The sequence below is a fragment of the Tamandua tetradactyla genome, chromosome 18 (assembly GCF_023851605.1).
Source record: "Tamandua tetradactyla isolate mTamTet1 chromosome 18, mTamTet1.pri, whole genome shotgun sequence".
Taxonomy (NCBI): Eukaryota; Metazoa; Chordata; class Mammalia; order Pilosa; family Myrmecophagidae; genus Tamandua; species Tamandua tetradactyla.
Window position 1 is genome coordinate 71,689,708 of NC_135344.1, and position 27,719 is coordinate 71,717,426.

The 27,719-nt window shown below is 40.5% G+C and overlaps 1 protein-coding gene across 8 annotated transcripts in view; it reads left to right on the forward strand.

Moving 5' to 3' along the window:
• The window catches only part of PTPRM (protein tyrosine phosphatase receptor type M), an 823,739-nt gene that overhangs the window by 714,614 nt on the left and 81,406 nt on the right, over window positions 1-27,719 (forward strand). For all 8 annotated transcript variants that reach the window (XM_077135947.1, XM_077135946.1, XM_077135945.1 and 5 more), the window contains 2 exons: window positions 9,604-9,691; window positions 23,794-23,870. In XM_077135947.1, coding sequence (XP_076992062.1) covers window positions 9,604-9,691; window positions 23,794-23,870 — 165 coding nt within the window. The remainder of the gene's footprint in view (window positions 1-9,603; window positions 9,692-23,793; window positions 23,871-27,719) is intronic.

Here is a 27,719-nt window from a genome sequence, read left to right on the forward strand (position 1 = left end):
ACATGTATTAAATATAAGGCCTTGCTGTAAAAAGTCATTCAGAGTAATAGTCAAAGGAAAAAAATTTAAAAGTCTTAAACTCAGCCAACCGTGGGAGGGACTGTTTCCAGGCACTAAAACATATGATTTAGGCTGCAAACCTCAATTTCATTATCAAAAAAGAAAGCGATGTTAGGTAAAGGAAGGCAGCTCTGTGCAGCTGTTTACTAAGATCGTCACTCCCCTGGTTTCTGCAAAATATAAAAATTCTGCAAAATTTGGGGCTTGGCATAAGTTGGAATCAAAATTCTTTAGATCGGGAGTTGTTAACAACTTCTTTTAAAAGAATCAGTGAGCATTCACACTAAGATTTGAATATTTTTAGAAACAGCGCTCTTCCTGTGCCCAGACCCTGGGTCTCCTCCTGTGCCCATTTATTCCGTCATTGACTGTCTTTGCCCAGACTTTCTGATAATGACAGTGACAAGTGACCTTCAGGGGCCACCTTCCCGTCGACCCCTTTGCAGCCCGCCGGGCAGTGTAGGTTTCTTCCATTGCTTTCATGCTACAACAATGAATAGATTATATGGACGAGCTAATAAAATGCAACTTTTGGAAGAGCCAGAAGTATGGACAGAAAACAAAGTTCAGAGAATTTGCATGCCCCAGCGAGTTCATCTTCCTTCCTTCAGGGTGACAATTGTAGTCACTTTATACATGCACAGACTTATTCATATTGGAAAGGGAGGAAAAATTCAATTTCAGTAGCTTCTAAAAAACTTGACCCTGCATCGCCTGAAAAGCCTGCTGTACGTTCGCACAGCCTTGACCTGATGCCATTCTTTCTGGCTGCTTTTCTGTTGAATAGGATTTTTTTTTTCCTCCCTTTTTAATATCTGGGAGCTGTGGCTTTTCTTAACAGACAGCATCATTTTGGAGTAATGTTCTCTTGAGGTGGGCTACTGAGATGTATAATTATAACCGGTAGAAAATGAAGGTGGCTTGAGGGTAGGGGGAGGAGGTGATTGAATCCCCAAAACATGTTTTCTATTCAGAAAAAAAAATGACTGCGTGCGGGAAGTTCAATTTCCTTGTGCTTTTGTGCCCATGGAGAGTGTAGCATCTTAAAGGAAGAAGTCATTGGTATTCAGTGGAGCTTGCCTGGTTTCATTTTTATTGTTTCACAGGCTTATTACTCTTTCGGAGTGGTTCCCAGGTTTGCTGCCTTTTCTCAGTATATATGAGCTAAAGCAGTCAGAGGAAAACACTTTAATTACATTTTAAGTAGAGTAAAAGCATGAGTATATTTATGAAAATTCTAACAGAAGGTACGGTGAGAACATTAACTTAAATCCCCAAGATACGTGAAATGCTTTTTTTTCTCAATAAACAGCCCATAGTTGGTGTGTTAAATTGTATCTGCATATTAAAAAGCTACCCCAAGCACTAAATATTGCTAAAATGTGTATATTGTATTTAAAGTTCCTCCTATAGAGAGCACTGGGCTTTCCGGTCTCCACCCCAATCAAGAGGGTGAAGTGAGAAGCCTCAGACCTCCATCCCTCCACCCCCACACCCAGAAGCTTTTAACAGCAAAAACTGACTGAAACATCTTGCTCCAGAAAGCTCCAGAAAATACTTAAAGATCTGCAGTTACAGGGCAAGCACGAAATCAAGAAAAAGGCTCCTTTGTCGTAGACCCTCACGGAGCCCTGGCTGGCTCCTCTCCTCTGCCTCACCCATTTGATGTGGAGCCCCGGTGCTCCCACTGCACATCCCTGATCCCGGTTCCAGAGAGAACAGGTTAACCCTCATGCATATGCTGAGAGCGTGTACATCTGGCCTAATCTGTCTAGTAATGGCCTGTGGGACTCATTGTCCCAGAATTTGCCCTGCATGTAGAAGGGGGCTCAAGGAGCTCTCCTGCAGAAGGCTGTGAGAGCACACTCCAGTAGTGCTGTCTGAGGCAAGGGATTGCGGGCATAGGACGTACAGAACTGTATGAGGACTATAAAGAGACTGTTTCTTGGGGAAGAGAGGAATTCCTATCTCTATAAATGGGAGAATTCCTAAAGCCAAATTTGCATGCCCATGATGAGTCTCACACACAGCAAAGATCAGGGAGGCCCTTATGCTTTGCCCCATAGCTATTCTGTAATCTCTTTTGATGGATGAGCGTTGAAGAAGAGCATTCACACTCAGCTATCAGCAAAGACTGGGAAAGGTGTTTTCTTTTTCTCCTTTTTTTTTTTGTTAGCTCCTTGCATTCAAGGAAAACTCTATCGTAACACTAGCTAGCACAAGCTTAGTCTAAATTCCAGTGATAACACACTAAAATATCAAAATGCCCAGATTCCATCAAAAGATTATAATAATTCAAAGACACAAGAAGAAATGGCCTAGGCAAAGGAGAGAAAGCTTTAGAAACCATCAATATGAAGGACCCGGCTTGGGACATACCAGACAAAGAAGTTTTTTTTAAAAATGGTCCTAAAGATGCTCAAAGAGCTTAAGAAAAACCTTTTAGACAAAGAACTGAGAGAAATCAAGAAGATGGTAGATGAACACAAAGTTCATATCAATAAAGAGATGGAAATTATGAAAAGGAACAAAATAGAATTGAAGGCCACAGTAACAGAAATTAAAAATTCCCTAGGGCTGTTCAAGAGCAGATTGGAGCTGGCGGAAGAGAGAATCAGTGACCTTGAAAATAAGACCATCAAAATTATCCAGTCTAAGGATCAGGAACATAAAGAACAAAGAAAGGTGAACAGAGCCTGAGGAACCCATGGCCCACCATCAAGTATATCAATATAAACATTGCGGGCAACCCAGAGGGAGGGGAAAGAAAGGAGCAGAGAGAATGCTCAGAAAACTCCCCAAATTTCATGAAAGATATGAATATACACATCCAAGATGCTTAGCAAACTCCAAACAAAATAAACCCCCATAGACCCACACCATGCCATGTTTTACTCAAACTGGTGCCAAAAATAGAGAATTCTAAAAGCTTCAAGAGATAATAGCACTGTGTCATGTAGAAGGAAGCCTCAGTAGATTAAATGTTGATTTCTCATCAGAAACCATGGCATCAAGAGACAGTGGGTAGACATATTTAAAGTGCTGAAAGCACAAAATTGTCAACCAAGGATTCTCTATCTGACAAAACTGTCTTTCAAAAAGAAGAGAGGGCTTAAGATATTCCCAGATAAACAGAGGCTGAGGGACTTTGTCCCTACTAGATCAGCCATACAAGAAATACTAAAGGGTATCTGCAAGTTGAAAGGAAAGAACACTAGACAACTGACTGAAGCCTCATGAAGAAATAAAGGTCTCTGTTAAAGATAATAACCTGGGTAGATATAAATACCAGTAGTATTTTTTTTTTGTTTGTAACAACACTTTTGATTTCCTACAGGATTTAAAGGGCGAATGCACAAAATGTAATGATAAATCAGTGATTTGGGGTTCATAAGGTATAAACATGTAATTAGTGTCAAAAACTATATAAATATAAGGAAGCAAAGAGTTATAAGAACATAGTTTATGTACAGAATTGAAATTAAGTTGGTATCAAGTTGAATGAGGTTGTTATAGATTTAAGATATTAAATTTAAGCTCAAAGAAAATATCAGAGAATATGAAATTTATAGAGATGGAAAGTACAGCACGGATTACCAGAGGGTGTGGGTTAAGGGTAATGGAGATTTAATGCAAAATGAGTGTAGGGTTTCTGGTGGGGTGAAGATTAGTTTCCAGTAATAGATGGTGGTGAGGGTACCACAACATTAAGTTTTATGTATGTTCCATAATTAAAAAAAAGAAAGAGAAACTAAAGAGATAATGACAATTAAATGCAATACATTGTTCTCTATGGTATCTAAGAAAGGAGGAGAAAAGTCTCAAAAAGGACACTGTTTTGACATAATAAAAACTGGAATATAGGATAAGCTTTATATCAATGTTTAATTTCTGTAACTTGATAACAGCACTTAAGGTGATTAAAGAGTGGATCTCCTTGTTCATAGTAAATGTAAATGGAAATATTATGTGTTCAAATGATATATGTTCAACCTACTCTCAGAAAATAGGTTGATAGATAGATAGATAGATAGATAGATAGATAGATAGATAGATAGATAGATAGATAGATAAAGAGAGCAAATAATATGGCAAAAGTGGCAAAATGTGAAAATTGATATATCTTGTTATCTAGGGGGTGGAACTATGTTGGATTTGTATTAGTTTTGTAACTGTGATGACAGAAAGTATTTCAAAATAAATTATAAAAATAAAGCAAGAGGACCTCTGTCTGTCTTTATTTAAGGCTTGTCCTTAAGTTCTCCCAGAAAGGGAAGACATGAGCTGCTAAGGGATGATTTTCATGGAGCTGCCATTATCCATCATTTCTGCTGTCTCCCACTGGGCCTCTTTTTCAAAATCACGCCTGTTGTGCTGGTTTGAAAGAATGTATGTACCCTAGAAAACCCATGTTTTAATCCTAATCCCATTTTGTAAAGGCAGCCGTTTCTTCTAATCTCTATTCAGTACTATATGTTTGAAACTGTAATTAGTTCATCTCCCTGGAGATGTGACTTAGGGAGTCACATCTTGATGTGACCTTGATGTGATCTTCAGTGATCAAGAGTGGTTGTTAAAATGAATTCGGTGGAGACATGTCTCCACCCATTCGGGTGGGTCTTGATTTGTTTATTGGAATCCTATAAAAAGAGGAAACATTTTGAAGTAAAAAGAGATTCAGAGAGAGCAAAACGATGCAGCCATGAGAAGCAGAGTCCACCAGCCAGCGACTTTTGGAGATGAAGAAGGAAAACACCTCCCAAGGAGCTGGAGAGGAAACTAGCAAATGACTCCGTGTTTGCCATGAGCCCTTCCAGCCAAGAGAGAAACCCTGACTGTGTTCACCATGTGCCTTTCCACTTGAGAGAGAAACCCTGAACTTCATCAGCCTTCTTGAACCAAGGTATCTTTCCCTGGATGCCTTAGATTGGACACTTCTATAGACTTGTTTTAACTGGGACATTTTCTCAGCCTTAGAACTGTAAACTATCAACATATTAAATTTCCGTTTTTGAAAGCCATTCTGTTTCTGGTATATCACATTCCAGCAGCTAGCAAACTAGAACATCTGTGCTTTGGTTGAATTCCGTTTAAGTGAACCTGACTGTAACTTTTGTCAAGAAAAAATAATTTGAGGAACAAGATTATGGAGGTCAATCCAAAATCAAGCATGAACTGGAGATTTTATTTGTGCATGAGGGAAATGTGAGAAAGAGATGAGCAAAACAGCCCTGGAGTAGCCAGAAGCCCATCGTTGGCAAATGCTAAGAAAATCCTCTGACCCCTTCAAGCCACAAAGTTCCCTGTGTCTGAGCACTAAGAGGATCCAAAACCTGCCTGGCTTTACTTTAAACCAATTGAATATGAACATTTTTTATCTAGATGCAATATAATTCTATGTAATTATATTGAATTATTTCCAGAGAGTATTGATTCAGAGTAGAATTCCCCTCAGTATATTCAATAATTCAATTTATTATGTCACTTCAAAGAAACACGTATAACTTTTATCTTTCTCAAACGATAGCTTAAGGGTCTTTTGTTCTTGTCCAGAGAAAAATGCACAAGAGAAAACTTTATAATTTGACTAATCTTTGTTTTGAAAAGATATTTAATAGTCCAAAATATGTAAAATAGTACCTAATTGAATGATTGCAAAGAAAAATTACAGATAACCTGAGGTAGTTAATATTCCCCAGGCTTGTTTCCCAGGTGGGTTTCTTAGTGGCTGGTGTCCATCTCATGTCTGCAAAGGAAAGGGAGGCAGGTTCACAGGGTATTCAGAGAACCCTCAATCTCTTAGGGAAAGGAAGAGTGAAGGGAGTCCCCTGTCTGTGCCAGGACTTGTTGAGGAACAAGAGACAAGATAGGATTCTCCAGCACTGATTGCAGGCATTCTTGCCCCTTTATTCTTGCTCTGAGAATTTCCAAACCAGGAGGGAGCCAGGGGCTCCTGACGTGAAAGACCCCTGTATCATGCTATGTCCTCTCTGAGTATCCAGTGGCTCTATCGGTGTAGATAAAGTATTATTTTCCTACTAGAAATTTAAGCTGTTGACTTTTGTCCTACTTTAGGCATCAAAGGTATAGCATGTCTAAGGTAGATAGTCCTCACGTATTTTGAAAGTGTATGGCAACGGATAGCCTATCTCAGTAAAGACACTGAGCCTGTCTTTAAAAATTAATAAAAATCATCTCTGAACCAAAGGAGTAAAAATCCAAGGCAGCAGATCTGGAAAGCCCTGCCTTCCATTCTCTCACTGGGCTCCCCATAGGTATATTACTTACTTTCTAAGCCAAGGATAAGAACAGATGTTCCTAAAGATAGAAGTATATTCATGGGGACTCTGGCTACATAACTGGCAACAGAATGTTCCAGAAAATGCAGGGTCTGGTCACCTGCCTACAGGGAGTCAGGAGACCGTGGCATGCATCTGTAGACGTCATGTGTCACCTAACCTTATAGTTGAAACAGCTATATTTTTGTTTTGTTTTAAAGACCAAATTTTGGGAATATATCTAGAGCTTGGTTATTATTTCACTTGTTAATTTGTGTTTGTTTCCTGGTTACCAGTTAAATGAAAACAGTCAACTCCAAATGACTGTTTTTAAAAGCAAGGACCCCTGGAAATCCTATGATTTTACAAATGCTGAGGAAACACAGCTGTGATGCAGCAGACCACAATAGTTCATCTCTTTGTCAAGAGGGAAAAGGATCTTAAGACTCAGCTGTGGCTTTGCCACAGGTGATCTAGAGGCATTTTCTTTTTCTAGTTGAACAAAAGGTTCTTTCTCCCTCTCAGCCATTGGTGGTGCTTCTCCTTGACATCCTGTGATTATGTCAACTAGCGGTCATGGATTAACTGGAAGATCACAAGGTCTTTCTAGAATTCAGGTGTCTTCTTCCATCTTCCTAGAAAATTTAACAACCTGAGACTTTCTAGATGGGTGGAAATGAAATTGGTATTTAAATCGTGACAAAGTCCAAGTAGAATGAAATTGGTATAAGGGAAGTCAAATAACAGTTATTCCTCAGCTATGAAATATTTCTCATTCATGGAGCCGCAAAGACTATTCAGAAAGAGATTATCTGGATTTAAAATCCCTGAACTTATTTTTAATGCAATTCTATTGAGATATATTTGCACACCATACAATCCATCCAAAGTATACAATCAGTGGCTCACAGTATCATCACATAGTTGTGCATTCATCACCACAATCAATTTCCGGAGACTTTTATTACTCAAAAAAAGAAAAAAAAGAAAAACATAAAAGAAAATCCAGAACATCCCATACTCCTTATCCACCTCCCCACCCCTAGTATTCGTGTGGTACATTTGTTACTTTTGAATGAATATTAAGGTATTACTGTTAACTATAGTTTATAATAATACCCCTCTAATACTAACTCATTATAACAGCATCATACATTTGCCTGAACTTATTTTTAAATGCCTATTTTATAGCAAAGGAGAAGTTATATTTGAATAAGTCCCCTAATCATATCATGGTCTTGCTCTAGATAGAATTAACTAGTGATTTTTGCTACTAATATTTTATTGACTTAATATATTAATAAACCAGAAATGATTTTATTTTTATGCCCTGCATTGTACAGCATTTTGTCATTCAAATAGCAATGTATAGTGTGAATCTGTTTGTATATCTGTAGCTATAGTTCTTCTGACCCTCATCTGCTCCCAAGATTTTTTTTGATGTGATAAACATAAAGTAAAAATTATGATAGTAAGACATCAACCAAGATAATGAATAAGGTACCTTAAATTAAGACAGGCAATTTACAACTCTGAGTTATTAAATTCATAATCATGTTTGTAGTGTTATACAGCCATAAAACTGTATTTACTCCTATTGTTTTGTTGTGAAAACGTGCGTACTGGTGACAAGATTTGAAGCCAGACCGTGGGATGGAGTGGGAATTGGGCTCTTTCCCAGCCCGTTGTTGGCGAAGGCTGAACTATATGTGTCCAGCACTATCAAAACACAGCAGGTCATCAACAAGATGTGACTTTGCAAACTATGGCATGATGAATTCTTCAAACTGCAGATACTTAGGTTTTGTAAGTAGAACCCCTCATACACTCAGGCTGTAGAAATGAAGCTTTATTTTGAGAGCAACACTAAAACACCCTTTTTCCCAAACCCCACAGCCATTCATTCATTCAGTAACTAATTACTGGATTCCACCATGAGGCATAGACCTTGGGCAAAGAAGAATGGCGGACACGCAGCCCTATATAAGGAAATTTGCAGTCCCAGGGAGAAACAGACAAACAATAGAGCATGCCTGGCACTACCCAGGTATACCATCAGAGGGCTTTGCGATGTGCAGGCATGTCAGGGGTCCAGAGGACACAATGTGCAGCCTCTGGGAGAAATCATATTCTCCTGACATAGTACATAAGACTCAATTATTGATAAGGAATAACTGGATGCGTAAAAAGGAATAGGTTCTGTTGGACCACAGACTAATCACTAAATATTGGTAGTTGGTGGAAATGGCCCAGATAGCTAGATGGAGATTTGAGGGAGTACAAAAGTTTCCGTTCTAAAGGGAGAACTTGGAAAAACCTTCCTGGGGCCTCTTTGAGGGTATGAGTTGGAAAAGAGACCTTCTCTGGCTGAAAGCGTTTCGGGATGTGCTGTTGTGCATCTCGTCTACCTTTGTCTTCTTCCTTCCCTTCCCTTCTCTCTCAGTTGGTACCAAGAAGTATAAGAGTTACTGTGATAAAGACAAGAAACCAGTTTACTAAGTTCTTCCTGCCGCAGTCTTTCCCATAACCTCCCTCTGTAATTGGCCTCATAAAGGGTAAAATGTAACCTGGATTAAAATGGAAATGAAAAGTCCGGATTTTCATTTTCATTTCTCAACCTGATCGTGCAGGACATTTTCATTATAACTTGAACAGAAGAAAAAATTTATACATATATATATACTAATAACATGAAGATTAAAGGCCTGGAGCATAATAATGCCAAATCCTTAAATAAATGGACATCTAAGCTCCTTTAAAAATGAAGAGAAAACTCTAGCAGGGTTTATTACAGGATTTCAGCCTTGAAGGATGGCTTACCTACTTTCACAGTTTTAGCCAAAAATAACCTTTCAGTTAGAAATTTGAAAGATAAAAGGTATCTTTATGTAACTCCTAGAAGAATACTGAAGAGAAAATGTAATATAATTAAGAAATTGAGATACATGTACATTTTTCTATATTAAATATTTAGGCAGGAATGCAATGAACACGGGATCATTTTTACTGGATTTCCCAGAAAAATTGTGGATTCAACCTCTTCAACCCTCATCCCTGTGTTTGTAAGATATTAGCTAAAAGGAGAACAATTTGGAAGAAGCTAAATGAAATATTTAAGCTATAAAGTCGCTCACTAATCCCCTTACTCATTTCCAGGAACGTTTTCCTTCCTTCTCAGCGTTTCATTAGAGCCCCCTCATCATTAAAATCCCCATATTCACTGCACCCAGATATGAATCTTATGCTTGTTCTTTCTTTCTTCCAGAGCTTCTTTGAAGGGCAATCTGCACCATGGGACTCGGCTAAGAAAGATGAGAACAGAATGAAGAACAGATACGGGAATATCATCGCATGTGAGTGTTGGCCGTGCGACCGTGTGGTTGTAGGACTTTCTGATTGCAGTGAGAGCCGACCACGCCATCGCTGCCTTCCGAATGCAGCTACAAAAGCTGGTTTACGCTCAGACTAAAGAAACGAAAAGCTATATAAATACCTCCACACGTTCCCTGCACCGTTGCAACGGGGGGCAGTTTTACTTTTAGGTTTAAGATTTGGGTGACATGGGTAATATTAAAATGCAGAGAAGGAAAATGCATCTTAGGAGCAAACATTAGAGTGAAAATGTCTCCCAGCTGCTCCATGAGAACGAATCAAAATTAGAATGCTCGGCCTGCCTGAACGCAAGGAGCTCGCTTTCTCCGCAGACGTTCATCATTCATCCTCTACACATTAGGTGAGGTAGGTCAGTAATGGCCCCATTTTAAGGACAGGAAACTGAAACTGAGAAGTTAAATGATAGTCCCCATATCGCAACACTCATTAGCAAAAGAGCTGGAATTATATTGCAGAAAGTCCCAGTTCCTGGGAAACTGAATGTGACCAATCCATTATGCCTCAGATGATTTTTAAATCTAGGCAAACTCATTAATGTGCCATAATGATGCGGGGCTGCCTGGGAGATGGATGAGCCTGGTTCTCCCCAGACTGAAGTCATCCATCCCCCGCATTAAACTGCTGTGAGTCACACATGGCTACGTGAGATAGAACAGGCACACTCGAGTAGACTAATAGAATGAATACCATTTATAACAGTGCGTAAATTAAAAAGCAAAACAAAACGGGAGGCTAGGCCTGGAGAACACCTAGCTCGTCGTGCCTGATCACTTATAAGAGGACAAACTTGAAAGGTTTGGCTCTTCCAGGGAGCAGGAGATTAGGTTTACCGATTGTGAAAGCATGGTTAAATTTTATTTCCCTGAGTTAACATTTCTGATGATGACGACATAGATTCTAGAGCAGCGCAGTCCCATAGAACTTTCTGTGATTGTAGAAATGTCCTCGGTCTATGCTATCCAATATAGTAAGTACCAGGTGTGGCTGCTGAGCGCTTGAAATGGCTCGAGTGAATGAGAACTGAGTTTTTAATTTCATTTCATTTTAATCATCTTAAATCTACATATTGCACGAGACAAGTGGCTATACCACTAGACAGCGCAGTTCGACCACATGTATTACAGAATGGCCGTGCAGGGGGGCAGCAGATCTGGGATCTTACATAATGTGACACCTCCTAGCTGAGGTGCCTAATAAAGCCAGAGCTGCAGATTTGCAGGTTACTGATGCCAGCTGCAGGTTTTGTGTTGCTGTGTTCATATAGGGCTTCACTCAGTGATGTCCGTTGACGTCCTTCTGTACTTACCGAGCACACAGGTGATCAAGGCTGTGTGCAAACCCCCTTCCAGCCAAGGACAGAGCTGAGCAGGCAGTCAGGCAACTATGAACATCCCATGAGAAGACACAGGCCAGGTGGGAGAGGCGTAGGCACTATTGTAAAGACTCAGAGAAGGGAAAGGTGATTTCTGCCCAGATAGTGGTCACAGGAAGAATTCTTTGGTTTGGATGGACCCTTCCAAGTCCCTCGTCTTCTCTGGGAACCCACTGAAGCCCTGCACTGTTATAGGAACCCAGATTTCTCTGGATACTCACAGAATCCTTTTCAGGAGGCCTTCAGCTCTGCAAAAAACTCTTGAGGAGACTCCTGAGGGTTAAATGGGGAAGTTCACAGTAGTTCTCTGGGCCCCCCTCCTCACACAGGCATGAAGGGGCTGCTGAGGGACATTTGTCCTGCAGCCCACAGAGTGTGGCTTTGGTGGTCCTGAGAGAATGAATACCATCAGCTTCATCCAGTGTCCTCTCCTTTCCCAGGCACTCATGGTTTAATACCTACATTTGGTAGACATTAATTTGAAGGATTAATGAAAAAAAATTACCAAATGTGTTTACTGCACACTCACTATGTGCTAGAACTTTTCTCAGCATTTTACTGGGATGACTTAATTGACTACTAGTAGTGCCATGGTTATACCTACTTTATAGGTGAGGAAATTGAGACACAGAGAGGGTACAGAGGTCATGGTGAGGAAGATGTGGAAGCAGGAGTCTAGCCTAGAACAGCTTTTGGAACTGCTGCCCTGCAATTGACTGCTTGGTCCACTCTCATTGGCCACCAGGCCACAGGCTTTCACCATTGACACCAGAGTCTTTACAGGCCAGTGTCGGGGACAAGAGACAGATGGATGAGTTCAGGCCCCTCCTCTCCTCCTGCATCTACCCAGATCACCCCAGATGCACCAAGTAAGGAAAAGGTAGCATCAAGGTAAGTCTCTACTCCACAGGCTGGCCTCTGGCTGCATAGTTAATGCAGAGAAATTCTGGAACTGCCACTGTTGAGGACCTTCTGCAGAAGTTCTTTTTCTCTTCCACAGAAGAAAAATTTAAGTGATAACCTATTATCACCTACCATCACCCAGCACAGAATGACTCTGAAAGGGGAGAGGCGGTCAGAGGACATTTTAATGAATGAATGGATGCAAGGAAAGGCAGCTCCAGCAGAGCTGCTAAGGTCCAAGGGAGTGACGGAAACAGGCAGCATGGAGGCCAGAAGAGTGCAGGCTAGCATGCTGGTCTGGGGAATGGGGCAAGAAGTGTAACAAATGATAAACATGGCCCAATCTACCTCCCAAACTTTTTATAATCAAAACCCATAATGCATTTTTGTGAAGATATGTGGAAACCAGAAATTTTATACCAATGTAAAATAGTTCAATATTCCCGAATGCTCCAGTTGAGGCTTGAAGAAATGGAGGGATTTCCCTGTGATCACATAAGGAGGTTATTGTCTTTTTTGGTGTGAAAAAAAAAATGATTCTCTAATTCAATTATCTAGAAAATTTTGGTTTTATAGGTTCGGGTAGAGGCATAGCCAGCTCCAAGCAAGCATGAGGATGGCCCCATATTGATTGCTTCCTTTCTAGTGAAATGTAGCAGGCTTGCCACAGCATTCCAAGTAGATTCTCTCCTTTGCACGGAGCTCTGGTCTACCTTGCCTGCCTCCACTGGACCCCTTTGGATATTTGCTCTTCTGCTGGTTTCCACAGAAATGTCGGGTCCCATTCCTCTACCTTATTTCTCTTCAAGCTGGACAGAGGATATGTGATTCCGTAGACTCAGTAATCTGTCCCTTCATTCTACAAGTATTTATCAATCACCCACTCCCTGTCCCATGTCATGCTAGGCTCTGTAACAGGAAGATGATTAAACACAGTGTAGTGCAGTGTTCAGTAAACTTCTATAAAGGGCTAAATGGTAAATATATTAAGCTTTACAGGCCAGCCAGTCTCAGCTGAATGTCTGGGCTCTGCCGTTCTAGTGCAGCCAGAGGTTAGATGAAAATGGGTAGACCTGGCTATGTTCCAATAAAACTTTATTTTCAAAATCAGGTGATGGGACTGGATCTGCCCACAGGCTGTAGTGTGCTGACTCCTGGTTGAGTGGAGAATAGGTGCCATGAGAAGAATTTTCCATATCCACCACTTTGGGTGCATTTGTACCGCCACCAAAGATTCAACTTGCAAGACCCTGCAGTTAGGGCCAATTATTCCGTCAACCAATATGCACGTCCCGATGTGGTCTGTGTGTCTAACACAATGTTGGAAGAAGCGGCAAAGGTTTAAATCTACCTCCTACCCCGATGAATTTACAATCTATGAGCAAGACCAGACTGAAACACACCTGAATTCTCAAGTCCACAAATGTCTGAAGACATGTATAGTAGGGGAATTATTGTGAAAGTGTGTGAGGGGGGCAAAAGAGGGAAGGGTAGACTAATCAGGGAAGACTTTTTGGACAAAATTGAGTATAGAGTTTGGAGTTAGAAGATGTGCTTTGGGGTTAGAAGATGCAATTTGACCCCTGCCACCAGCTGTGTGACCTTGGGTAAGTCATGGCCTTGTCAACATCACCATTTCCCAGGAATATCATCTGTGTGGAAGTGAACCAGAATGTTATGTCTTAACAGCATTGATTACTATGAAAAGAATCACATTGTTTCTTCTTCATTACTCCCATGTTAGTTACTCTTCTTTAGATTTAATTATTGGTACCATGTAGACTGTGACTGGAGGCCCTGGCTTTCACCCCCAGGTAGGTTGCCAAGTGTGACCATTAGCCTTGACCCCTGGGACTGCATTCTCTTAGCCCTCCTCCACCCTCCATCCATCCCCTCAAGGCACTTTTTCCTGTTTCTTTACAGGGTTGTATTGTTTTTGTACCCTTCCAGGGACAGTGTCATAAAGGAGTTCCCTGCCCCAGAACTCACCTGGTCTCTTAATTCTCCTCCTCACCTTCCATGCACCCCAAGCCTTTCCTTGCACATCCATATTAGCTTTTCCTCTAGTTTTCTCTTGTTCTCTAGAATTCCTCTGGAATTCCTGTGGCTGTCTGTGCAATTTTATATAAGGCCCTCCACTGGCATCTTTTCTGATAGCAACCACTTAGACCACTGCCAAACAAATTAATGCTTTCAAAATAGGAAATCCCAATCTCCAGATGAAATCACTGAGAATCTACCGTAGCTAAAGAGGGTGAGCTTGAGTCCATCTAAGGGTTGATATCATACTGCTACAGTTGGCACCAAGACCAAGGCTGCCCTCAGGGTCATTCCATGCACAAAGCACTGTTTCCCAGGGGTGACCCCCCTTCCTTTGGGAGCTTCCAGCTTATTCTGAGGAAGCCCTGCAAGTCTAAGTGGACCCCTGAGAAGCCTCGCTGGGGAACTGCTTCATTTGAGGCAGTGTTTTTAGTTAGGGCAATGAAAATAACTCTTAGGTGGTATTTGAATCATGGAAGGATTTGGACAAGACAAAAGAATAAAAGTACTTAGCTAAATCATGCCTATGAATGTACTCACATTGTTAGTTGCTTACAGGCAACCGACAACAGAGAAGAGTATTACCATCTACCCCCCTCACCCCAGAATAAAAATTGTACAATTGTAGAAAGGGCACTTTCACTTATGGGGTGTCTTTTTCATGGAGCCCAGGCCTCCACAATAACCAGAAATGCTGCTAACGAGGGTGAGGGACTGGGGGAGTCACTCACCATGTCTTAGGGATTCTGTTAGTGCTTTTCAAAAAGTACAGGAAGTGCTCATAATGAGTACATTCATTGGCCTGCAACAGGGTGTGCATATAAAACGGTTTTAATGGTGCTTTAAAACTGTTTATTGGCTTTAGCTCTTGAGTAAGTGCAACTTGTCCCTTATTTACAGGATAAATTTGCTGAGCTAGCCCTTTTCAAATATGAACTTAAACCCTCTCCACCATTACCATCGCCACATAGGCAAATTTAGCCTTCTGAAAACCCTCAACAGTTCCTCATTACAATTAACTCTAGGCTTAAGGCACACACCAAATCTCCCAGCTAACAAGGTAGCCTCCTTGGAGCTGTCCTGGTGGGCTGGTGATTGAGGAAAAAGAACCAGAATCTACAGGAGCTTCCCAGGGTTCTGCCCCCTTCCTCAACCCCCACCTTTTCCTGTATGAACACGTCTTGATCTGCTATGCTTCACACACTGTATCAAATTGAAGTAATTCTTTCAACAACTGTTCCTTGAATGCCTATTATCAGCCAAGCGCTTTGCTAGGTGTCAAGGTTAGAGCAGGGAGCAAAACTGACAAGATCCTGTGCTTCACAATCTTCTGGGGGAGACAGAGAAGGAATTGTGAAGTAAACTGCATAATACGTAAGTTAAGAAGTGATTGATATAGCAGAGAAAATGAGGGAGAGAAGGGAACAGGTGACAGTGGGTCCTGTTTTTAAGATTGTGGTGAAGGAAGGCTGCTCCGAGAAGCTGAGATTCAAAGCCAGACTTGAAGCAAGTGGGGGATGGAAACCAGTCCAGGCAGCGCTCCAAGGCAGGGTGGAGGTGGGGTGCCTGCCTCAGTTTATCTTAGGAACTGCAGGGGGGCCGGGCCCACTGGAGTAGAAGGAGCAAGGGGAGAGGTGGGACATGTGAAGACACCGGGGGACAGCAGTCAGCCAAACCCCACCTTCATGAAGCTATGGGGCAGAGATCAAATGACACATTCAGGTTAGTCCAGGTGAGAAATGATAATAATGTGAACCAAGAGGAAGAAAAGTAAATGCATTCAAGACAAGTGATTGATCAAACTGATGATGAATAGAATGCAAGGATGAGGAAGACCAAGGAGTCAGAGATGACTCCTGTATTTCAGATTTGCAGCAGGATGGATGAGTGGGTGGGTGGGGGGGTGGGTGGATGGATGGATGGATGGATAGATAGATAGAAGGAAGGATGATCCACTTATCAAAAGAATAACCCTGGATGGGAACTGGATTTGGAGGTGGGGGCTAGGTGGTGGGCAGGAAGCTGATGGCAGGAGAGAAAGATTATGTGTTTGGTTTGAGAACATATTGAGATGCCTTTGAAGCATTCAAGTGAAATGCCAAGTAGGCTGCTTTATAGGCTGATCTGAAACCTAAAAGAGAGGGATGTTATGGGCATATCTCTGGAGAATGAAGCCCTTGGCATGATGGGATTATCTCTGGAGAGGCCAATGAAGGCATCGAAAGCCCAGAAACAAGCCTAGGGAGGCTCTGATAATGGAAAATACACCTGTGATTGGTACTTCCCCAGTACAAAGGAGCATTGCATCGTAGAGAAAAGATTGAGGCAGTGGCATCCTGCTGAAAGATCCAGTACAGAGACTGGTGTAACAGCATGAGGGTAATGAATTAAATTAGGAAGAACTTCTGTGACCTGAGTGGGTGAGGCTAAGTAGGGGTGAAGACATGACAGTATAGACAACTTCACGTTTGAGTTCAGTCTTGAATGGAGTTACACAGGCTCTCCTACTCCATTTTCCTGGTTAATTGCAAGGGAACTAAAACAAGAGTGAAAACTGCCCTGTTCTATCTCACCAGATTTTTTTAACCAAGAACACCATCTTGTTGGCCAGTGATGAAAACATCACTTTTCCAGGATTTTATTTTGTAGCATGTGCTTTTCTCTGCTAAGTGAGAACTCAAGCAGTGTCGTTTTCTGAGAAATCTACTGTCATGGCCAGGCTTAGGTGGAACAGGCCAGAGCAGTGGGGAAGGAGGGAACAGGTGTTTAGTTAGGTGAGGATGGACAGGTAGGGAGAGGTGGAGGCATTAAAATTCAATTGGACAAGAGTAAGGGAAAAGCACATTGACACAGTATATTTAAGAAGCCAAAGGGTAAAATCTAGAAAATCAGGCAAAGTAAAACTCAGGGGTCCCTGCCATAATTCTGAAGAATAAAGGATAAGAATCTCTGATGAAGGATCTTGGTGAAAAAGAGTCAGAAACAAGACAAGACTAAGTCAACCAGATCTAAAACCAACTGCAAGAATAAAGCTTAATATGGAGCCACCCACCATTAATCCCAAAGATTCTTTATTTGCTTCTTGACCAGAACCTGAGTGGTTCAGCCAGAGACCCCAGATGGAAATAAGCAGGGACACTGGGCACTCATGGGGGTCACGAAGGGTTTGAGGCTCATGAAGCATTTGGAAACACCCTTACGGTTTTGTCCACTGGTGCTGCATCTTGTACTTTGAAGCAAGTAGCAGCACAATGCAACAATAGTCTTCAGCAAGCATGTAACCACAGGAATAAAGGGAGCCACAAATTGTAATAATCAATTGTAATTCAAATTAATTTCATGTCTTCTCTTAGAAATGATTGTGGTTCTAGTTTAACGTAAATATGTCGTGAGTATTTAGCAGAGAAAGAGAATTGATTAGAGGTGAATGATTATCAGTTACATAGGCGATTTCTACTGCTGTAAGATTATCTAATTGCACACAAGTAAAGATTACAAGTCTATTACTGATATCTGTTATGTTTCATATGAAAGTCTTAAAAGCTAACACTTCAACTTCTAAGTTGAAGCTGCTTAGGAGTTCTCTCTGCATAATGTTACCTGGTGGAGAGGGCATAAGTAATATGTTTTAGGAGCTTGGAGTAGAGCATAGAGACCTGCTGTGATCTTTCTCATTAGCTGCCTCCAGTACATACATGGAGAAAAGTGCGAGCAGATTGAAAATTTTCAGGGCTAAATATTGGTTTGGTACAACCCAGGCTTTATGTGCATTTCTTATGCAAAAATATCATTTTTCCCCCTACTTCATGTAGCAAAACTTTCTGAAGGAAATCAGAAATAGCAACCAAACCTTCATGCAAATTGAGTTTCTCACTGTGGCAGTTTGTTTCATTTCCTGATGGGATAACATTGACTTGAGATTACAATATAATTATTGGTTGGATTTCTACCATATTCCAATCATCCATGTCTAAAGAAGTTTTTCCCAATTATAAAAGCAACTCATACATATTAAAGAAAGCTTGTGCAGAAAAGAGAACTTGGGAAAACTTGCCCACAACCTTGCCTCCAAATTCAAACTCTGCTAATTTTTTCTTTTGCTCCAATCTTTTACTTTTCTGTGCCATAGTTATTGGCTTTATTTTTCAATTAAATGTCTTTCTGATTCCAAATACAGTATAACACATCTATGCAATTGAAGTAATACATAAACTCATTGAGAGGAAAATAAGAATCATTCCAAATTTTACCACGCAGGGTACATGGGTGGTTCAGTGGTACAATGCTCGCCTTCCATGCAGGAGACCCAGGTTCAATTCCCAGACCATGCACCATTCCCTACCCCCCCACCAAAAACCACAAATTTTACTACCCAGCAGAAACTACACCCTTCTAGTTCTCCCATTGAGCATACCTACACACATAGCAAATGCACTGTTATTTTATGTAAATCGATTCTTACTAGATATGCTGCTTTGTAACCTGCCCTTTTTCACCCTACAGTATGTCACAATCTTGACCCCTTTGCTGCCAGGCTCACTAATTGCTCTATTGTTAACCCCAAATCCCACTAGATTTTCCAAACTAAGCAGTTAAGCTTCGCCAAACCTCATCCTCCTTGCAACCCATGTGGCTAACCCTTGGCAGTAAGAAGAGGTCCTCTTCCCAGCTGGCTGGTTTTCAAAGCAAACTGGCAGAACAGGGACTCAGTCAAGGGATGGCTGGCGTCTCCTTGGATCTTTAGCCTGAGTGACTCCCATATTTGTCAAATGCAGGAAATGTCCCATAGGCATTTTCTCAGGGTACTTTGATACTATTTAGCCCTAGAGTTTTCCTCAAAGAATGGTCAGTGTATATTAGTCTTCTTAATTGTCATCTGATTCAAGGTGAATGAGATGTCAAGAAACTATGGTGATGAGGCTCCATAGACTGATTTATCTTCTCTCCACTGTCTGTTTATTGCTTGCATAGTCCACGGAAAGCTTGCTTTAATAGGACACCCGAGCTTCTGTCCCTGAGTCATTCTTAGCTGTCCAAATAGCATGTTAGTGTGTAGGTTCTGTGGTGGAGGGACACATCATTCTACTTCTGTTGCCTTTATTTTCACTGACTCACTGTGAGTGACATGAGAGTTTCCTTTCTGTTTTATCCTTGTTTAGGAAAAGCAGAGGGGTTGACTTAGTAAGTGCTGGCCCATTGCCATCACACTACAATAATGTCATCATCAGCCAACCTTTGTGGGCAAAACGTCTATGTTCTCCTCTACAGTTGGACTCCTTGATTTTTAGTGTACTCTAACTTCTAAAATATTGAGAGATCTAACAATTGACCAATTGATTGACCAATAAATAGATATCTGAGCTTAAGATAAATGTACCTATCAGTATTTTATGTATCAGTGACGTATTTTATCATTGAAAGAACTATTCTGTACTGAGCGCGCATTAACAATATGACCACTGTTAGCAAGTGTGAACGTCCCTGCTACAGAGAGAGGGATCTAATCGCAGGAGAATATGCCTAACAAAGGAATGTCTAAGATAACTCGTTCATGAAGGGCCCTTCCTGTGTGTGATCGCTGTTTCCCAAAATATCCAGGATGACAGTATACAGGGTGCCAGACAAGTACGCAAGGAGGTATCATGCAAGAGAGGAATAGAGAAATTGGACTCTTTTTTGGAAATCTTAAATTATGAAATATAATATAAATTCAGAAAAATGTATGAAGCATCCATATACAGTTCGATAGATTGTTATAAAGCAAATACCTATAAAACCATCAACCAAGTCTAAAACTAGATGGTTACCAGCACCCCCAGAAAGCCCCTCACACTTCTTCCTGAGCACAACTCTTCCTCCTTCCACTGAGACAGCGTCTACCATGCCTCTTGATCATTTTCATGCTTATCTTTACTGTTCTATGTATCCCCCAGTAGTGCTGTCCAGTAGAAACAGAATATCAACTCCAAGTGCGAGCCACCATACATTTCCTAATAAGCATATTAAATAACAGAAAAAGAAATGAGAAATTAATTTTGATAATTCCTTTAGCCCAATATGTCCTAAATATTAACATTTCAAATTTTAATCTATTTACAATAATTATTAATGAGACATTTTACATTTCTTATTGTACGAAGTTATCTGGAATCTGGTATGTATGTTACACATATACAGCACATCCCAATTAGGACTAACCACATTTCATGGGCTGAATTACCACATGTGCCTAGCCACTGCCATATTGGACAGCATGGATATAATGGTTACCTTTTGCCTGTTGTTGAGCTTTCTATAAAGGAAGCAATTTAACTTAAATGTTATACAATATAGGAGTTAATAGCTGCATGTACTATTTAAACTTAAATTAATTAAAATTAAATAAATCTTTTAAAAATTAAATAAGTTTTTAATTCAGTTCTTTTGCCGAACTAACCAATTCTCATATGCTCAATAACCACACGTGGCTAGGAGCTTCCATATTGGAAAGTGCAGATATGGGACATTTCCATCATCACAGAAAGCTCCATTGGACAGCACTGGTATATATTCTTTCATGTTTGCTCAAAATTATGTTTGCATAATTCATCCAGGTTGTTGTATGTAGTTGTGGCTTGTTCATTTTCATTACTACATGGTTTTCCACTTTATTAATATAACAGAATTTATATCCCCCTCTACAGTTGATAGATGTTTGGAGTGTTTGCAGTTACATCTATTGTAAACAATATTTCCGTGCAGATTCCTACTTAAGTATCAAGATGCACCTGGCATCCATTGCTCCACTGCTGGGTCATCTGGCCTGGAGATCTTCAACTTTACTACATCATAGAAAATTGTTTGCCAAAGTGGTTGTGCTAATTTTCACTTCCACCAGCAGTGTATGAGGTTTCATCCTACTCCCCATCCTTGCCTACACTTAGTGTCATCAGACTTTTGAATGTTTATCTTTCTAGTGGATTTCTGGTCTTATTTCATTTTGAGTTAGACTTTTTTTCACTTTCATAAAAATAAAAAACATATTTTCATGATGCTCCACAGAAGTATGCATGGTTGTACTTAAGACATGGCTCCTACCCTTAAGTAGATTTTGATCTATAAGGAAGATAAGACATGGAGCAGCAGAGAAAAACAAAGAACTGTTGAAACTCATACCCCACCTTTGTAAGTTTACTTGGATCACAAACACCTCAAGGTAAAAACATCCAACACACTCCCCTCATGGTCTACCACCTCCCCAAGCTGCCTCTTCTCACATTTTCCCCATTACAGTGAATTCTCTTCTATTTCTCCTGCCAGAACCCTAAAAGTCACTCATGATACCTCCTTCTCATCCACGTCAAATGAAGTTATCCTTCTGGTCAGTCCTATCTTCTAACTAGCCTTCAGATCAACCCACCCAGCTACCATCACCTCCTTTCCAAGCCTATGGTAGCAGCACCCCACTGACCTCCTGCTCCACTCTGGATTCCTTCCTACCTACTCTCCACAACAGTGGAGGTCCCTATGAAAAAGAAGCATATCCCTTCCTTGTTAAAATGCTTCCAGAGCTTCTCATTGTGCTTAGGATAAAGGTCCTTCATGACCCAGTCCTTCTTTCCTCTGTGGTCTCATTTCCCAGCACCCTTCCCATGACCTCCTTCCAGCCTCTGAAAGTGCTGGATCCTTCCTACCTCGTGGCCTGAGCATGCGCTGTTTCCCAGATGCAGAAATTAGAGACTCTCTCCTCTCTGCCCCACCCCACCCCTGACTTTCTGATTTCATGGTCTCCATCTAAATGTCCCCTTATTAAAGAAGCCTTGGCAGATCCCTCAGACTAAGTCAAGTTCTAGGTGACATAATCACTGCTCTCGATACCTTTCCAACTTATCACTTATAAAATCATGTTTATAACATTATTTATGACATTGCATATTTAATGTCTTTTCTGTTGCCTGAAATTTCCATGAACTCAAGGATCTCACACTAACTTTGGTGCCATTGTCTCCCCTATACTTAGCAAAGCGCATAGGAGGTGCTCAAAAGAAATAAGTAAATAAATAAAAGATTGAATGAACGAGAAGACCAGATTAAAGAGGGACCATTTGAGTTGAAAAATGGTAAAATTTGGACAGTTAGGGATGGATAGGAATGGGTACATGAGAGAGATTTCTAGGAGATGGAACAGCTCACTATTTGGACTTTAGACAAGCCAGTATTAAACTAAAAATTGTGAGAGGTATTATGGAAACAGTCCAGACATTGTGGATGACCTTGGACTGCTGCCCCTTCTTTGGCATGAAGAAGAGTTAAGTTCTTTTTGCTCTCTTGTTGTGTGAGAGGCAGGGCACTGCATATGGAGGCGTGTGCTATGCCTTGGTGAAAGGTGCCCAGCAAGATGCAAAATGCACACAAATGTGGACTCTGACCACAAAAGGATAAGAAGAAGGAAAGATACTACCATGCATATAAAAACAAATGAAAACAATCTCAGTCTGCTTAGGAAATCACGTTGTACATATGTCTTATGAGTTTCCCAATTATGACTAGAGTAAAAGCAATTAAATCTAGAGACGTAACAGCCAAGTTAAATTTTATTTTATTTTTTGGTAGCCGACTTAACTGCAGGAGATGATGGGAAAACTCTTTATTTCAAAGACTCTGTTTATGGGAAATGAGAGTGCAGTCCTGACAGAGATTGAAACTCTAAAGAGAATGTTGCAGGACAATTTGAGAAACTCAAGTGTGGTAAATCACCAGGAATGGGTGGCATTCACCCTGAAGTTCTAAGAGAAATAAAATGAAAGAAGAGGATCTGACATGAATGTACAATATAACTGAGCCCTACTTCTAAAGAGTGGGAAGGCTGTAATATAGAGCCTGCCTTTTAAAAAGCTTCTCAGGAAAAGTCTGAGTGCAGACAGGAAAGCAAAGCACATCTCCTGTCAGGAGGAGTTGAGTGCAAGTGTGGTCCACATAGAGAGGCTGGAATTCCACTCTATTCTACCATCCCTGCCCTTTTGGGGCTGTTACTTCTTTTCTTTTTTAAGATATGGATTTTCAAGGAAATATGTGATATGCTGCAAGAATAGTTGTGGAGAAAACTTTTCATTCCTAAAAAATTGTAAATATAGCTTATCAATACCACAATCACCATCACTATCCAGCATTGAGTATGTGTCATTATGTTTTCACTTCATCCCTAAAACCACCCAATTCGAGGCAGCCTCCAGTGAGGAGGCTGAGGTTGGCAGAGGTATTAGCTGGTCTCTAGTGGCCACTGATGAAGGATGCCACCGCTTTGACTGCCTAATGCCTTCCTGGACAGATGGAAGATGGGGGAAGTTATTAGCACATCCACACACCAAAGAAGGGGGGCTGTGACTTTATAACCGCCATTTATCAGGGTGGATGTCTCAGCAACCTTCAGAGCCTCAGATGTTGCATGTGATTTAGTGAAGCCTCTCAAACTTCCCATCCAAGAAATAATTCTGTTGTGATTCAGAGAGCTCTGTATAAAAGTCTCAAACCTTTGCCAACGCTTCATGTCTGTAAATGATCAAAGAGTAAGTTAGTGAGATCTACTGGAAAATGCAAAGAATTCTAACTCTTCCCAGTCTAAGAGCAAAAGAGGATACTCAGAAGGTGTGTACTATTCATTTCTTTATCTTTAAACCAGCATAGATGTGGTTGATCTCAGTCCCTGGGAAATAAGCAGCATAGTAGATCTGAGTTCTCAAATGGTTTCCTTTTCATTTTCTGTTGCAGATGATCATTCCCGGGTGAGGCTGCAGACATTGGAAGGAGACACCAACTCAGACTATATCAATGGAAATTATATTGATGTATGTATTTGATGCTATTCTCATACAAGCCAGAGCCCCTGTCTTCTGTATGATTGATAGGCACACATGGGCCAAAACCAGGAACAAACATGCAGAATTGAACATGCAAATGTGGCCACTTCTTTACTCAAGCCAGCTTATTTATTGGCGAATTTCTCTGTAACAGTCCATGGTTCCTTTGCCCTCCCATGCGTTTGTAGCCTAAGAAAATGTTATTTCCATTTTTTTGTCGACGACTTTGATTATTTGATACTTTCAAAAGATGTTTGCATTTTAATGGACAAAACTCTATAATACCTAATACGGTGATTTGCAATCTCTTGTCATCGCTACACTTTTAAGTTCCCTTCAAAACAGTCTGCAGCTGTTAACTAGGACTTCTAATGCAGGCAAGACATTTCATTAAATATGTAGGCTGTTTAATTATTGAAGACTGCTGCTTTGTTCATTCTGCATCATGTTAACTTAATGTTTTAGGAGACAGCAGTTTTCAGCTAAAAGAATGAATGAAATAGACTGAAAACCAAGGGAAATCTTTTGCTACCTCCAAGGCCCATATTTGCATTAAACAGATTTCAGTGCCCTTGCAGTTGATCAGACATAACTCTGTGTCTATTTCATGATCCATCAATATTTTCATGCACAGCTTTTATCCAAATATATAGAGATTATTTTATTTTCTTTAAGTATTAGTCATCAGCTATTAAAGGCAGCTAATATGACAATATCTAGGCGAGAACTATCCAAAAAGAACTATCAGAATATTTTTTTTAGTGGTAATTAGAAAAAGAAAAGATTTGACATTTTTGGTTATAAATTTGAGGGTAAGGACTAGGAACTGATCATTTAAGAATAATAAGTATCTCATTCATCAAACAAAGCCCCCTAAATCATTTTGGTAATGGTCAAAATCATGCCCAGAAGAGGTTTGATTTTTTTAATTAAAGTGTTTTCTTCCAAAAGTACATGGCACTTATTCCTTCACTCAGCAGACCTTTGCTGAATGTCTTGTGGAAGTACACACATGCCGAGGTCCGTTAACTTTCCTCGAGGCCTCACAATTTTAGAAGATGAAATTTTAAAAACTATGTCTGCTTCCAGCCCCCTATGTCCTGGTCAACTTGGACATACTTTTTAGGAGGTTCACACTGCAGCCCCAGCTCCTGCGACACGTGAGAGGTCCTTGAGGACAGGGACAGTTTTTATCCCACCCATTTTGGTATCCTCTGCACCTGGCATAGGCCTGAGATAGGAAGCACTTAATGAGTGAAGTTTCGCTGACTGATGGAGTAGCTGTGATCATATTAGACATTGTAGAGGAGGTGATTTGAATTAAACTTTAAAGAATTGGTGAGCAGAGATAAAGAAGAGAAAATATTCCACGCTGAGAGAATACTATGAACAAAGACATCAAAGTAGAAAACTACCAGAATAATGAGTTTTAATTTTATTTTAACAGAAAGGAATCAATATTCAGGGCTCCTTGATTCTTTCATTTCATCAATGAAATCTTATTGAGAACCTCTTATGTGCCAGTTGCTAGTGGTTTTTTTTTCACTTTTTTTATTAATTAAAAAAATTAACAAACAAAACATTTAGAAATCATTCCATTCTACATATATAATCAGTAATTCTTAATATCATCACATAGTTGCATATTCATCATTTCTTAGTACATTTGCATCAATTTAGAAAAAGAAATAAAAAGACAACAGAAAAAGAAATAAAATGATAATAGAGAAAAAAAAACTATACGTACCATACCCCTTATCCCTTGCTTTCATATACCACTATTTCAAACTGAATTTATTTTAACATTTGTTCCCCCTATTATTTATTTTTATTCCATATGTTCTACTCTTCTGTTGATATAGTAGCTAAAAGTAGCATCAGACATAAGGTTTTCACATTCACAGAGTCTCATTGTGAAAGCTATATCATTGTTCAGTCATCATCAAGAAACATGGCTACTGGAACACAGCTCTACATTTTCAGGCAGTTCCCTCCAGCCTCTCCACTACATCTTGAACAACAAGGTGATATCTACTTAATGCGTAAGAATAACCTCCAGGATAACCTCTCGACTGTGTTTGGAATCTCTCAGCCATTGACACTTTGCCTCATTTTACTCTTCCCCCTTTTGGTCGAGAAGGTTCTCTCAGTCTCTTGATGTTAATTCTCTGAGCTCATTCTAGGGTTTTTCTCAGACCTTTGATGCTGAGTCTCAGCTCATTCCAGGATCTCTGTCCCACATTGCCAGGAAGGTCCACACCCCTGGGAGTCATGTCCCACGCAGAGAGGGGGAGGGTGGTGAGACTGCTCATCATATTGGCTGGAGAGAGAGGCCACATCTGAGCAACAAAAGAGGCTCTCTTGGGGGTGACTCTTAGGCCTAAATTTTAAGTAGACTTGACCTATCTTTTGTGGGGTTAAGTTTCATGTGAACAAACCCCAAGTCTGGGGGCTCAGCCTATAGCTTTGGTTGTCCACACTGCTTGTGAGAATATCAAGAATTCAACTTGGGGAAGTTGAATTTCTCCCCACTCTCACAATTCCCCGAAGGGGGCTTGCAAGTACTTTTCCAGTCACTGATCAAATCATTCTGGGATTCACTGGGGGATCACTCTGGACAAACCAACAAAATCTCATGTGCTACCTGAGATTCCAAGTACTTATGACATTCAATCAAACTATCTACATGAGTTATATTAGGAAATGCTCTAGTCAAAATCTAAATTTTGTAACAAATAAACATTTTTTGCTTTAGATGCTAGTGTTCTTTGTGCTAGAGTTTTAATTGTGAACAAATCAGAGCCAAAATGAAAATCTCTGTGCTAATGAAGCTCATGTTGTAATTTGGAAGAATAGACAATAAATAAAACAAATAAGTTATTCTGTGTAGTATGGAATTAGTATGTACGTCCTATGGAGAAGAATAAAGCCATACAGGAGCTTAATTAAAGAGTGCCAGGTTTGGAGGGGGACTGCAATTTTGAACAGCATAGCTAGAATAAATTCCACTGAGAAAGTGACATTGAGCAAAGAAGATAAGGGATTGAACCATGTATGTGTGTATATAGATCTGGGAGAAGAGCATATCAGGCTAAGGAACATATGGAGCACTTCTGGCAACTGTAAGGAAGACAAGCAAGCGAGTATTGATGCACTGGTGTGAAGGGGGAACTGGGGTGGAGTTGGAGATGATGAGGTCAGCGAGATTGTGGGGCCAGGTAAGGGGAACAATTACTTGAAAGGGAAATGGGAAGTCAATAGAGGGATTTTGGTCAGAGGAATAGCATGATCTGGCTGTTGAGAGGAAAGCTCACTGTAGGTGGGTGAGAAAAGCAGCAAGAAAATTTGTTAGATAGCTATAGAAACAATCAAAGAGAAAAGGTGGTGGCTTGGCCCAAGGTGGTAGCAGTGGAGGTGGTGAGAGATGACAGGATTCTGCGTAGATCTGGAAGACAGAGTCAATGGGCTTTGCTGACATGTTGGACCTGGGGTGTAGTAGCAAGGCAGGAGTCAAGGGTGTCTCCGAGGTAGAGTTGCGGTTGAGAAGGAGACTGTGCAGGAGTAGATATGGGTGTGGTGGGAGACAAGGATGAGAGTGCAGTTTCGGACATGTGATATTTTAAATATATTTTAGACAACCAGGTGGAGGTGTTGAGTAGACCATGGATATCATCTCTAGATTCCAGGGCAAAGATCTGGGCTGGAAATAAAAATACAGGATGCATCAGCTACAGATGGTTTTTGAAGCCAGGATATTGAATGGGATCACAAAGGGAAAGACTGTAGACAGAGCATTCAAACATTGAGGTGAAAGGGACAAGGATATCAAGGAACCAA